This window comes from Camelina sativa, chromosome 11, assembly GCF_030686135.1.
Source record: "Camelina sativa cultivar CO46 ecotype springtype chromosome 11, ASM3068613v1".
Classification (NCBI taxonomy): Eukaryota; Viridiplantae; Streptophyta; class Magnoliopsida; order Brassicales; family Brassicaceae; genus Camelina; species Camelina sativa.
Window position 1 is genome coordinate 34,297,045 of NC_141890.1, and position 15,625 is coordinate 34,312,669.

At 39.4% G+C, this 15,625-nt stretch overlaps 1 protein-coding gene across 1 annotated transcript; it reads left to right on the top strand.

Moving 5' to 3' along the window:
- The first annotated feature begins 10,924 nt into the window (after positions 1-10,924).
- On the top strand, positions 10,925-13,674 carry PP2-A6 (phloem protein 2-A6). Its single transcript, XM_010443490.3, has 3 exons — positions 10,925-12,261; positions 12,454-12,765; positions 13,133-13,674. Exons 1-3 carry the CDS (start codon positions 11,780-11,782, stop codon positions 13,515-13,517), a joined length of 1,179 nt encoding a protein of 392 aa, XP_010441792.2. The 5' UTR covers positions 10,925-11,779; the 3' UTR covers positions 13,518-13,674.
- Positions 13,675-15,625: the final 1,951 nt, after the last annotated feature.

Sequence of the window (15,625 nt, forward strand, 5' to 3'; positions counted from 1 at the left end):
CAACCACCTAAAATAGTGAAGGACATCATAAGTTTTCTAGGACATGTTGGGTTTTACAGGAGGTTCATCAAGGATTTCTCAAAAATTGCAAGACCATTAACAAGGTTGCTGTGCAAGGAGGTTTAGTTCGAATTTGATGCAGCATGTCTGGAAGCTTTCAACAAGATCAAGGAGGCCTTGGTTTCGGCACCCATAGTGCAAGCTCCGAATTGGGATCATCCGTTTGAGATTATGTGTGATGCCTTAGACTTCGCAGTTGGAGCAGTTCTGGGACAGCGTATTGACAAGAAGCTTCATGTCATCTATTACGCAAGTCGCACCTTGGAAGAGACTCAAGGAAGGTATGCTACCACAGAGAAGGAACTCCTAGCAGTTGTGTTTGCATTCGAAAAATTCAGGAGTTACCTTGTGGGTTCGAAGGTCATAGTGTATACCGACCATGCTGCTCTGAGACACATTTATTCGAAGAAGGATACCAAGCTGAGACTGTTGAGATGGATTCTGCTACTTGAGGAGTTCGACATGGAGATTGTTGACAAGAAAGGCATAGAAAACAGAGTTGCAGACCACTTGTCAAGAATGAGGATTGAAGATGCTGTTCCAATAGATGATTCAATGCATGAGGAACAACTTATGGTTGCCCAGGTTTGTGAGCAAATGCATGACACAGAACTTGACAACCTCAGAATCAGATGCATGGCGATCACTTCTGAGACTGCACCATGGTATGCAGATGTCGTGAATTACAAGGTTTGTGGGGAAGTTCCTGATGACATGGATCCCTACAGGAAGAAAAAGTTTTTCAGGGAGGTCAACCACTACTTCTGGGATGATCCCTATCTGTACAAAAGAGGTTCTGACGGTCTGTTCAGAAGATGCATAGCAGAAGGGGAAATGCAGGGAGTGCTTGAGCACTGTCACGGCTCCACCTATGGAGGTCACTTCGCCACATTCAAGACAGCTCAGAAGGTTCTTCAAGCAGGTCTCTGGTGGCCAACCTTGTTCAAGGACGCTCACAGTTTCATCACCAAGTGTGATGCTTGTCAGAGGATGGGCAACATCACAAGGAGGAACGAGATGTCCCAGAATCCAATCCTGGAAGTAGAGATATTTGATGTTTGGGGTATAGACTTCATGGGTCCTTTCAACCCCCCCCCCCCCCCCATCAAATGGCAATGTCTATATTCTTGTGGCAGTTGATTACCTTTCTAAGTGGGTCAAAGCCATTGTCAGTCCTACCAATGATCACAAGGTTGTTCTGAAGCTGTTCAAGAGCATAATATTTCCAAGGTATGGGATACCTAGAGCAGTGAACAGTGATGGTGGAACTCATTTCATCAACAAAGTGTTTGAGAGTATGCTGAGAAAGTATGGGGTCAAGCACAAAGTTTCTACTGCGTATCACCCTCAGACCAGCGGAGAGGTTGAAGTTTCGAATAAGCAGATCAAGGGTATCTTTTCAAGGATTGTTGGGGTTTCGAAGAAAGATTGGTCTGTCAAGCTAGACGAGACTCTCTGGGCGTACAGAACAGCGTTCAAGACGCCAATAGGAAGAACACCATTTTAGTTGGTCTATGGTAAAGCATGTCACCTCCCTGTGGAGGTTGAGTACAAGGCGCTTTGGGCTATCAAGTTGCTGAACTTGGATATTGATACAGCTCAGGCCAAGAGGACTCTCGACCTACATGAATTGGAAGAAATCAGACTTGATGATTATGAGAGTTCCAAGATCTACAAGGAAAGGACAAAAAAATTTCATGACAAGAAGATTATTGTCAAGGAGCTCAAGGCTGGAGATCAGGTTCGGCTTTTCAACTCCAAACTTAAGTTATTTCCTGGAAAGCTTAAGTCTAGGTGGTCTGGACCTTTTGACGTCAAGGAAGTTCTGTCATTCGGAGCCATCACTCTTCTAAACAAAGATGGTAGCGAGTTCACTGTAAATGGTCAGAGAGTCAAGAAATATTTAGCTGATCAAGTCCGACCAGAGGGGTCTTCTGTGCTCCTCCTTGAACCCCAAAAAGCATAAAGAGCTGAAAAGTCAAGCTAGGGACTTTAAACAAGCTCACTTGGGAGGAAGTCCCAAAGGTATCACTGTAAATATTCTTTAGGATCCTTGTGTTTTTGATTTTTGTTTTTGGTTTTCTTTTGTTCAGGAATCTACAGAAGAGATAGAGGATACAGAGAAAATAAAGAAAAGAAGAGTCAAACAGAGTGTGTTGATTATGTGGGAACAAAGAAAAAAAAAATCTAGAAAGGAATCCCCACATTTTGGCGACCCCACTCTTTTTCTTTCCCACCCACCCACGTGAAAGCTTCTCCCATCATCTCACTCTCTCCCTCACATGAATTCTCCCCATCCTCTCTTGTTCCCTCTCCCAAAACACATCAACTCCATCTTTGTGTCTCATCATCCAATATCATCCCACCACCACTCATCCTACACTCTCTCTTTCTTCTCCCACTTGCACGACATCTTCACCATCCCCATTATTTAATCAACACTCTCCTTACTCTTTACTCCCACCAACCAAACACAATTTTATCTCCTCGTCACATTCACTTCATTTCATCATCTCCACACTCCACTTGCTCGCCGACCAGTGCCCACTCAACCATCAAAATCAAGTTTCACTCGAGCCACCTTGAGCACTCTCGTTACTCTCCACTCGAGCCATCATTCTTCCTCGCTCGAGTCGACCAGTTCTATTTCCACTCGATCCGTTCGTCAGCCGAGATCTGCCCACTCGACCGACGTACATCCACTCGCTACACTAGAACCATCTCCAACCAAAACGGCTCGACCCGCCTTCGAAGTCATCCGCTCGAGCTGTCCACCATCGTCCTCATTCGAGATGTGTATCGTTGTCGCCGCTCGAGCCAACTCTCGTCGCCTCCGTGAAGATCCGCTCGTGCCACACCCAAATGCACTCGATTGAGCTGACATCATCAATTCACTCGACCACCACCACACTCGATAGAGCCGCAATCCGTTTCACCAACCCACTGCGACTCAACCTAGAACTGTACCGACTCGCTCTCTGCTCGCTCGATCCAACAAGCCAAGCTTCGCTCCCAAAACCGTCCATTGAGCCACCTTCAAACTCTAGTGTCGATCGAGCCACCATCAAAGGTCCACTCGAGCCGGATCCGAGCTCTCCCTCGAGTCGCCACAGCTCCACTCGACCGACGCGTACGCTCAAGCCATCTACTGGAACCGTCAGCACTTTCCGTGGTCCTCGTACGTGTCCGTCACGCCACTCTCAACGACTCGATCCGCCCCACTCCTCACCATCGTACACCACTCGATCCAGCTCATTTGTTACACCAGCGTGACCCATACTCGTTCTTGCGGTTCTCAGTATCAAGTTTGTTAATTGTTCTTATAAGTTTCTCACTAACATATTAACGTTTAGCTTTGACTTTACCATGTCTCAGAGAAACAGAAAAATTACTGAGCTTATACATGAGATGAGAGAGGTATATGGCTGTGTGGGTGGACAACGCTCATCCCCTGAATCGATGGCAAAGCGTTTCCTGAAAATGAAGAACATGGTCGACGAAGTTGTTGGGGGTTCAGAACACGCAGCGGGGTCAAGCAGACCAGACAAACTGCTCTCTAAGAGTAAGAGTCGCGGGAAGAGACCGGCACGAGCTTCTCACTCTAGGGACGAAGGCAGTGATTACGAAAAGGAGGAACCTGCGTTGCATTCAGAACAAGAGCCAAAGAAATCTGTACGACGAAGAGCATCTGAGACGAAGTTGACTCCCAAGGAGTACTACGAGCTGTTCCAACAGTGTGAGTTCTGTGGAACAAGATATCCACATCCTGAGATGTTGGAGCTATTAGGGATTGAGGAGGATGTTTAGTGTCTATTTCGGCGGTGCCATCTGGAGAGAATTATGAACACCCCCAAGAGTGGATACAGGGAGGAGACAATTCAGTTCCTCTCTACTCTGGAGATGCACTTGTATAAGGATGAGCCTGGCATGATGTCTGATGGAGGTCTGGGCTATATTACATTCCGCGTTCATGGCCAGTTCTACACGCTTACTTACAGAACCATCGAAGAGATCTTTGGATTTCCCAGCGGAACGGGGGACTACACCGCAGTTCGATAGAAACGAAGTATCCGCACTTTGGGCAACGATCGGAAGCGCCCCAACATTTACTTCATCGAAAACAAAGGCGATGAATCTGAGAAGCCCAGTGATGCGTTACTTCCAGAAGGCGGTTGCCAATGCATTTTACGCTAAGGATATTAAGGGATACATTACGTACGGCGAGCTTGAGATGATCGATCTGGCACTAAAGGGACTTTCGTTCACTGCCATGGATTGCACCGCGCTGCAAGGTGACATGTCCAACACTTCCGTCTCGCTCTACCTTCTCAACTACATAATGTCATACAAGACCTGGGTCTCGAGACTCAACAGCAACCGCACTCTTGGAGTCATGTGCATGGGAGGCGTAGTGACTTGGTTTCTTGAGGCTGTAGGTGTTCCCCTACAATCCGATTCGTACCCACCACGCTGGATAGACTTCAAAAACTTGCGGCATCTACGCACTTTGAACTGGGGATTGAGGAATGGACAATTGCTATACAAGTTTGTGCATCCTGCGCGCGGACCCTCGAGATTACTCATCCCTTGCGTCGAGTTGACTACGATCTTGGGGGGTGAGCATATTGAGTTCATCCCTCCTGCGAATACATTATACAATTCTGATGTTGAGGAGCAACATGTCGACATCGCAGAAGTAGGAGCCGATCCGATGGAAGAAGACAAGGTTGAGTACCGCCCTGAGCAGTTCCACTTTGAGGAGTACTCAGAACAAAGAATGGCCAAAGGGGTCAGAACGGCTCATGAACGCTTCAACAAGCTTCAGCAATGGGGGAAGGCAAGAGACAAGGCATTCAGCAGCTTCACCAAGACCTTCATGCGTAAGTTCAGCTGCTCGACTTCCACCACCGTCGTCCCTAGGTCTGTCCTCAAGGACACCAGACCCACACAGGGTCGTGCTTCCGCGAGCCTCGAGCGAACTCACCAACGAACACCTTCTCCAGTCCATTCTCCAGCTCGCCAATCTTCCTATATATCTAAGCAGCGTCAGGCTTCACCCGTCCCTTCACGCCACTCGTCACATGAATCTCGGGAGAGAAGGAGACAAGGTTTGCGTGGTTCCAGAGCCTCTTCAAGTCGTCGATCAGCACGTCGTTCCGCAGCTCAAGGTGAGCAAGAGTTTGAGCAGCAGGTCGAACATCAAGGCGAGTATCCTCCTACCGAGGTTGTTGTGCTAGAATCGGACCATGAAGAGTCCAGAGTCGACGACATGCAGTGCGACGAGCAGCCGAACACTTATCAGAACACGCAAGCGGTTGAGCAGCAAGTCGACCAACCAACTGAGACCACTCCCGCGGATCCCGAACACGGTGAAGGGCAGAGCCAGTATCACGCACCAACTCCCTGGGCGAGCTCCGACTCCTTTTTCTACCACTGAGGTACTCCTACCTTCCCTTGTATATACCATTTCATTCTTGCATTGTTTCTGTTGTGATTTTTAAATCCTCCTGTAAATTTTTCTTACACAGGAGACTATGTGATTTAAGTTTGGGGGAGGGTTTAAGATGATGTATCTGATATTGTTTTTTTTGTGATTCTAATTTCAAATTTTTGCATCATATCATGTTTGCGTCTGCATTCATCTATTTGCATAGAAAAACCATAAAAATTTGAAAATTTTCAAAAATTTCCACAAAAACAGAGTGTTCATGTAGTCTACACTTGCATATTAGGATTGAGTCTAGTGTTATTCATACAGGGTTGTTGCATTTAGCATAGGGGTTGATGATGATTGTGACCTTGGTAGCATGCTGAATTCAATAGGATAGGATCAAGGCCTTTGTTATTAGTTCTTTGATGCATGTTGATTGAATTTGAAAATGTAAGATTGAAGCATGTTTTGAATTGACATCACTCCCTATCTATCTGAACCTAATCCTGACTTGCAATTATCTTGTTATGCATTGAAGTCGAACTCATGGATACCATATACATACTTGGATTGTCTTTCACCTTTTACCACCCTTGTCAATCCAAGTAGCTGATTCCCATTTTTGGAACAGTTCCCCGCACCCTTAACCAACCCTTCTTTCAAGCCAATTGTATTCTTGAGTGTCAGGCATTTTCCGAGTTGAGCTTGTTAGAAAGTGTTAGGTTCTAACCAACAAGAGTAGGATCCTGTGTAGTTCTAGTTCGCGTTATCTGGACTAGTAGGACTAGGTGAGAACTCGATTTTGGGTATTGGGTATGAATTTGTGCAGAAAAGTAAAGGGTAGAAAGTCTTAAGGAGGGAGATGTGTTTTCAAAGTTTACAAGTCTAGTAAAGAATTTGGGTTGAGCAAAATAAAAAGAGTTATTGGTTCTGGGCATAAAGTAAAAGATTAGACAAAGAAAAGAAAGTAAAATGTTTAAGATGTCTAGAGTCCTTGGAAGAAAAGAAAAGGAACCACAATGATAATAAAGATTTTCCAATTCGCTAGAATGAAAAGAAGTGAACTCCTCCTAAGACTAAGTGTAAAGAGTTTGAGATGATGTTTCTGATGAAGGGTAGAGATAGGACCAACTTCTGGGTTAGAATGTTAGGACTAAGTTTCCTTGGGAACCTTGGGGTAGACAGGGCACTGCTCTTGTATGTATCAGTTGGTTTCAACCTTTAGCCTTCTTTTAAGCTCAACTCCTTTTCGTGAGGGGACCTTATTCTGTATTGACAAAACCACTTGAGAAGGAGACCATCTTCGTCTTTGACCTTTCACCCTAGCCAAATGAGTTCAATGACATTGCATAGCTTGATTCATGGTTCTCTGTTAATAAATGTTAAAGGGGGTGATTGATAGGATTGCGTGTGTAGATTAAACAAATGAAATTGCTTCACCATGCATCATAGAACTAAAAACAAGTACCTTGATTCTAACTACTCTATTCAGCATGTTTTAGGTTCTGAGACCCCACCTTCACACCTCTTCTCCATACGTTGTTCTTGAGCGTTTACTTGAGGGCAAACAAAGAATAAGTTTGGGGGAGTTGATATGTCTATATTTTGTCTCTGCTTAGCATGTATTTGTCATGCATTTAGCTAGGATAACTAGTCGTTTTGCATCAATTTCTAGCCTCTTTTGTACACTTTGCATATTTAGGTAGTTCTTGCATCATCCCTGCATACATTGTGCATTTTGGAGTATTTCAGGTATCTAGGAGACGTCAGGAACACATCGTCCGAGACTCTGTTCGAGTCGCCATTCGAGTCCACATCCTTCGAGTCGACCCAACACTATTCGAGTCCACGTCCTTCGTGTCGACCCAACACCATTCGAGTCCACCACTTGAGCCACTCTCGAGTCACCACTCGAGTCATCACTCGAGCCACCGGTAGAGGGATTCAGCTTTCAACGTCTTCATCAAAGTTGTATATAATTGAATCATATTTCCAATGCCGTTTATTTCAAGACAATCGGAAGCGTGGTTCAAGAGTTATCACCGTTTTAGTGGATTCATATACACCCAGCTTGAGTCGCATCACCTCCACTCGACCCAGCTCGAGTTGCATCACCTCCACTCGACCCACCTCGAGTAGTATGACCTCGGCTCGATCCGTTACACTTGACCGCACCCCAGGGAGAGACGACACGTGACTCGATCGCACATGTTTGGTTTCACACGCTTCAGGAGATTCCCGAACCGACTCTCTATCTTGTCGTTTTAAGTTTTAGGGATTCACATGTTTTTACTATATATACATTTTGTTAAGTCTTGGTTTGGGACATCTTAGCATTTATCTCGTTTTCTTTTCTAAGGTTTGACCTAGCCACCAAAAAACGTTCTGTAATCCGACATCTCCGAGTTTATTCAGTTTTTTCACTTGATTTCTTCTACAAAGTTGTTCTTCTCATTTTTATCTATCTTACTATGCTTGATTCAATGTTTTTTGGGGTTGCATCCTTGAAGATAATTTTTGGATCTGAGTAGTGTTAAGGTTCTTGGGGATGGGATAGACTAGGTGGAGGATCTTAGGATGTAGGGTGTTTAAGCGTTGATTTGTATGATTTCCTTCTGGACTAGTGTTAGAATTACTAGTTTCTCTCTGATCAATTGGAACTAGGTTCGATACATTTCTACACCCAAAAGGTGTTTGATGAAATGTCCGACCAACTAGTGCCAGAGACTTACGTTCCTAGCCTAAGAGATTAGTTGTCTAGGATGTTTGTTGACGTGAATGAACTTGTTTGTCATGCCATGCTTGACCATGTTTCTCTAGCGAGAGCTAGGTATGGAAGTGGTTGAGTCTGAGTAGCTTTTGCCAAGAGATTAGATTAGCTAAGTTGTGATGTTCATTGTTTAGGGATAGTTTGCTTGTGGCATGTTAAACACTTTGTAGACTAGGAGACTCCACCGACATCAATTACTCTCATCCTTAGGACTTCTATCTTTTTGATTGATATTGCATTCCTGAGACTGTTTCGTTTCTTGCTTTTTAGTTCATGCTTAGACTCATTTCTGTTTTTATCCATTTTCGCTTCTGGTCATACATTTTCGTTTCTAGTTATGTGACTCATTTCCGTTTTGCATCTTGATCACTCTAGGATTGTTAGACAAACACTCTTTTTGAATTGGCTTAACTTGTGATTTCTTGATTGCATCTTGAGTGGTAGCAACATCCCATTTGGATTGACACCTTAAGTACTACAACACATAAGGTTAATTGAACCTGCTAGGACACACAAAAAACCTAGTATCAAAGCTGCGAGAGACCGAAGTTACATGAGGGTTTTCCAGGTCCATGAGTTCTGCTTCTTCTCATCAATAAGCCAAAACACCTCATCCTTGATTTTATTGTTTCTTATCCATTTTGCCCACAAAGAGTCATCAGCGGTGAATAACCGCCATATCAATTTGAGGCAGAGGGTTTTATTCCACATTGAGAAGCATCGAAACCCCAGACCACCTTCTTCCTTTGGCAGGCATATGGCCTTCCAAGCAACCTTTGCATATGGTTTTTTTGTTATATCCCCAGACCAGAGAAATATTGAACAGAGACTCTCAATGTGTTTCAAACATGCTTTTGGCAGGATGAAAGCAGAGGCCCAAAAATTGACTGTTCCATAAATGATTGTGGATATTAGTTCCTTTCTACCCGCATAAGATAACAAACCTGGAGGTAATCTTATCGATTAGTGGACCTTACTCTGAGACTCGCAGCTTTCTGTGCATCAAAGGCAGACCGAGATACCGTATGGGAAGTGAACCGAGACTGAAACCAAGAGTAGATAACCCAGAGGTTTCAGTTTGGTTCACTCCAGCAATGAAAAGCTCAGTCTTAGCTTTGTTCATGGAGAGACCAGAAATTTCAGCAAAACATTGAAGAACTCTTGTAACATTTTCCTGAGACTCTTTCTTGCCATAAAAAAAGATCATGATGTCGTCAACGAAGGCCAAATGGGTTACCTGAGGGTTAGTGGCATTAGGATGGTGCCCGATAAGGCCATCATTGAAAGTGTTGTTTAGAACCTGAGTGAAGACCTCCATAGCCAGCGTGAAGAGATAGGGGGAGATAGGATCTCCCTGTCTAAGCCCTTTAGCACCCTTGAAGAAACCACATGATTCTCCATTCACAGCCAGCGAGAAGCGTGGTGTTGAGATACACTCGGAGATCAGGTTGACAAAATGTATCGGAAAGTTCATAGCCTTTAATGTGTTGAGGATGAATCCCCAATGTACTGAGTCAAACGCCTTTTTGAGGTCAACCTTGAGCATTCCTCTCGATGATATAATTTTCTGGTTGTATCCTTGAACAAGTTCTGTGGCTAAAAGCACATTTTCCACTAGAAGACGTCCCAAAATAAAAGCAGATTGCGAGTTGGATATAAGCTCCGACATAACCGCCTTTAGTCTATTTGCCATCAGCTTGGACACCACCTTGTAGACTGTATTACAACAAGCAATGGGTCTGAAGTCAGGCATTTTTGAGGTGTTTTGACTTTTCGGGATAACCGTTAGCAGAGTGGAGTTCTGAAGTGTTATTAACCTTCACATGTTCTCAATCTTATATAGACCAGAAAAAGATTTAGAAGTGATATTTTTGGTCATGAATCATGAAAAAATAACACCCATTTTATAGTATTATTTAAAAACGAGATAAAATGAGATTATTCTAGTATTATAATTATAAGATTTTGATTGATCTAATTAGATTTTCTTCTTTCTATTAATAAATTTCTTTAATTTAGAATTACATCTTTAAAAAAAAAATTGGATTTCCCACTTTTTCTATTTTGAAATAAAATATAATACTTATAGTAATTAAATTTTATGCTTACTTTTTTTCTCATCTCATAGAATCAATAATGAAGTTATAGACTTATAGTTATAAAATGGTTAAATCAATAATCATAAAATCCTCATCCAAAAACCAAAATCTAAAATGGTTATTCACATCAATCTATATTTTTCCTTTTACGCTTTAGGATAAGATGACACCTGTCTAGCTCTTTTATGTATAAAATTTTGATTTAATTCAAAATGAAGTTATAGACTTATAATTATAGAATATACAATAGTGTTAGAAGTTTATATTTAATAATTTCTCTTAAAAATCAATTTAGTTTTAGAGTTTTAATTTATTGTTTTTCCTTTAGTTGATTTCTCACTTCTTATTTGAAAGAAATAACAGTATAATACTTTGTTTAATTTTTAATAATTAATTTTCATACTATTTTTTATTTTGTCATCTGTCAGAACCAAGAGTGAAGTGTAATTCCTTATACAAACACCAAAAAGATTATTCGCATATATATTCTTTTATTTTAAATTTAATCTGTTTTTAAGGATTGTAGATATACCTTAAGTTTAATTCTATTATGCTTCGTTGCAGATTATCTGCTCGATGGGGACAAAAACCATTCTATACAGAGTATGAACCAAGTTGGAGTTTTGGTGGCACCGCCTAAGAGTGCGGCCGCAAAGATGACTTTCACCACGTATCAGTATATGACCAGTGAGGCAGTGACCGGAAGAGCAGGCTCATACTATATATTGGATATTATTAAAGTGTGTTCCAACATAGTTTTAGGCGGGTTCAAATCCTTTAATTATATCGATAATAAAATTAAGAAATCATATCGTATATGATTCATGCAGTGGCAGATTACATGACTTGAATATGGTATCCCTTCGTTGGAGGGCTCAGTTCTTCATCATTATTGATATGAACAAGTCAACGTTAACTTGTCTTGATATAAATTATTTTGCAGTGGCAATTTTTATTTTGACACTGGTTCTCTAATTAATAATATACGGAACGACTTCATGAATTGGGGAGGTCTTCGACACTATATTTATTATATATATCAAAATTAAATTAGAATGAAACTTGGTGTTATGACTAAACAATCATAGTTTAGTGTGGTCTATTCATGTTGATCGAGGTCATGGATTCATTATGATTATACATATATCTGATTGTTCACCCGCTACATATGTTAAAAGATTAGTTTAAGTTTTAAGTTTAACCAAAGTATCTAGTCACTCAAAAAAAAAAAACTCTGTTTTGAAAGACCAATTCAAATTTTGACGACAAGCTGTAATTTGTTATATAAACTACACATGTTGACAACTTACATATTATATTATTTCATGCATATTCAAGTATATAAATAAGGACGTTGGATTAATTAGTTGATCATCCAAAGCATCTTGACAATACACAAAAGCTTAAACAATAATCATCATGGCTTCTTCTTCTTCTGTTGTGAGACCAACCCCAACGGGGCCTCAAGTGTTCATCAGCTTCCGCGGAAAAGATGTGCGCAAAAACTTTGTAAGCTTTCTTGACCCTGCCTTGAGAGAAGCGAATATAAACGTCTTCATAGATGAGGACGAGTTGTTGGGCGCAGATTTGGTTAACCTGTTGAAGAGGATAGAAGAGTCTGAGATCGCGCTGGTGATATTTTCCGAGGATTTCACAAGTTCACATTGGTGCTTGGATGAGCTGGCCAAGATGAAGGAATGCAAGGACCAAGGCCGTCTTGTAGTGATTCCCATCTTCTACAAAATTGAACCTTCGGTCGTGAAATATCTTAAAGGAAAATTTGGCGATAATTTCAGGGATATGAAACGCAATCATCTACACCAGCCACTAAGAACACAGAAATGGGAGGAAGCTTTAGTGTCTATTCCCGAAACAAAAGGCATGCCCTTGGCAGAACAGAGGTTATTTTCTTTTTTTCCCTTGTTTACTTGTTTTTTTTTCTTTGCTTACAACTGAATATTTGAAAATGAAATCGAGACTAATAATCTTAGTTGAATAAGTCAGTATCTTATTTAAAGTATCTTCAAACATACATCTAGAACCTGATAATCTTTCTTGTTGATATCTTTCACTTGTATGGTATGTCAAATCAGTGACAAGACCGATAAAGACTTCATAACCTCACTGGTCATCAAGATTCAAAAATTAATGGAGAATATGGCTGTGAGGAGAAGAAACCAAGAAATAGAAGCGAACCAGGGAGGTTCCATCGTCCCAGCAAGGAAACCAAAAAGAGAAATGAATCCTCAAGGAAGCTCCATGCTCCCAGTAAGGGTGCCAGAAAGAGAAGCGAGTCATCAAGGAGGTTCTGTGGTACCTTCCATGGTCCCTGCAAGGGAGTTAGAAATCACTCATTATGACAAACCTCAAAGATGGACTTGGAATACTATCACGGAGGGACCAGAGTAATATTTTACTTTTTATATTATTTTTTGGGGTCAAAAATAATATTTTACTTAATAAAATTATGAAATCTAGAAATCACTCAAATGTTTTTTTCTCATATGAAAAAAAAAAATCAGTTTGTGAAAGCTTGAAATCTTTTTCTGGTCAAAATGAAAGCTACAAATCTGAGAGTTACGTCTTTTTGACTAAAATTTATTTTATACATAATTTACAGAAATAAGTTTTGGGTTAATTTGTTTAATAATTAAAAAATTCGTATATTACTAATTCTGATATTATTTTTTTCTAAGTTTTTTTTATTTTTCATTGGTCCTTTCCATTTCTCATCTATTTTTCTCATCTATTTTTTTTTCATTATGTTTGCAGCTCTGCGGAAATTGAAATCGCCACGTCGAATAAAGTTTACTGGCTTAAAATAGTCGGAACATTAAGTACGGAGAATCTAACACCAGGAACAGAGTACGAGGCTGTATTCGTAGTGAAACTAGAAAATGATGCAAGTGGATGGGAGCTACCGGTGACTCTGAAGCTGAAGGTGGTACAACACGATGGGGATGACGATCGGGTGGATCGAACAGAGAACTTGAAAGATTACATAGGCTGCGACTGGGTGGATATTTTGGCCGGAGTATTTGTGGTTCCGCCGAAAGCTACTCCCGCAACAATCATTTTCACTATGTATCAGTACGCAGATGATTACAAGAAAAAGGAACTCGTCGTCAAAGGTGTTACAATACGTCCCACGAACTAATGCGCACAGGCAAAACCGCAAAAGGATATATGATCTTTGTCGTTGTCTAATATTTGTATTCCAATAATGAAACATGGTCTGTTTTGTACACAAATGAATTGTACTTCTTTTGTTTTGTTTGAAAAAATCTTATAAATTTTTATATTTTTTTTTTAAATCTCTATGGTATGGTTCTATGAAAGACTAATCATGTTCCCAATCATTTAAGTAAATGGATATGTTATAATTACTTTCGTGATATATGCTTATATATGGACACATTCACTTATATATTTTCTGTTTTATGTTTGGTAGGTGAAGTAGTTAAGGGGAACAAGGAAAATTTTGTGTGCTCTACATTATATAGTAATTATTGTACATCACCCATTAACTCTATATTGGCATATTGGATTAGCAATATAATTGTTTACACAACTCCCTTAATTTAGCCTTTGTTTTAGAAATTTAGTTAGCACTTAGCAGCCTACAGTAGATCTATAAGTGTCATTGCAAATGTACAATTTCGGCTTAGTTTTTAAGGGTTTGCAATACCGAACTTGTTTTTGTAGTTCAAAGTTTCAGGAATAATAGTATTTTCACATGAAACCTTCTCGTAATGATACTTTGAATTGTCCGGGGAAACAAACCAAAGATCATGATTAGCAGAGTTAACATACATAGTGGAATAGTATATTTAGATATGTGACATATAGACATACAGTATAGTGTTGAAATACTTGTTATATCATGTAAATGAATTCGGATGTTGAAGTGGCATTCCAGTCGAAAACTAAATTTGTTAAAAACAATAGATTAATTTGATAAAAATTCAAAGGAAAAAATTAATGAGCTCATAAAAATTCATTTCTGATTGCTTCATTTATGTGGTCTTAATGTTCTCAAGAGGGGTTGCACTATGCCCTAGTATGAAGCTTCTAGAGAGACTATTGGATTATCTCGGGCTACGCCCGGGTAATGGTCCCCAATTGGGACTGCACTATGCATTTTTCTATTAATAATAATTTGAACAATCTTTAAATCAATAACAAAAAAAAAATAATCTGAATAGTTTGCATAGTAATATAGATATTGAACACCCACTCACGATTAAAAAATTTAAAAAATATAATTGATTAATATATGAACTCAAAGAGAAAATGCATACTAGCTACTACAAAAGGTAGAATTGCAACTTTAGATATCTTGTTCATCAAATTCATATGTTCAGTGATTTTACAAAAGTGAATTTACATAATTAATGTATATATATATGTATATATATTATCATCATGATTGTATCTAATGTCAATTTCAAAAGTTATATTTTAGGATTTAATCATATTGAAATAACACGACTAAAATCAAAATTCATTCATGCTTATATTATGGAAAAAAAAATTCTGCTTATAGATGTATTCAAAATGAAGATGACATTCATCGAGGGTAAACTTCTTATAAAAATAGATACATTCACATTTTAGAATTAAATTATATTTTTCCATAATGATTTTTTCTCAAATATTTCCCCATTCATCGAAAATCTTAACAAACCGACTAACTCAACAAATTTAAATGGCCTAATTGAAAATATTAAATCATTAGATAATATAATCTTCAAAAATATTTTTCAAATCCGATTATTACTAATATATAATAAAATTAACTAATTAAATTATCGAGTTGTTATGATTTCATAAGAAACATGCAAAATTGTTGTCGTTACTCGATAAAATATAAAAGATATGAATTTGATTTTTAGAACACACAAAAAGATATATTACCATAAATGGTAACATTTTTATCAATACTTTCTCTACTGCTGTTAAAAAAAATTCCACGTTCAAAAACTTCACGGGTGAAACATATTTTTATATCAAATAAACGTATATTTGAATAAAATAAAACAAAAACCTTTTATTACATATTTTGTTTTTATACAAACGAGACTTGAATTCCAAATAATAATTTTATTTGGATAGATTTATTACGCGCGTAGTACGGGTTGTTACATAGTATTTTTTAATCTGCATACTACATACTTGAGTCTTAATATCTATTTAATAATAAACAATTAAGTATATTCAATTTTCATAAAACCATGAATCAAGTGGTTGAAACATATTATTTAG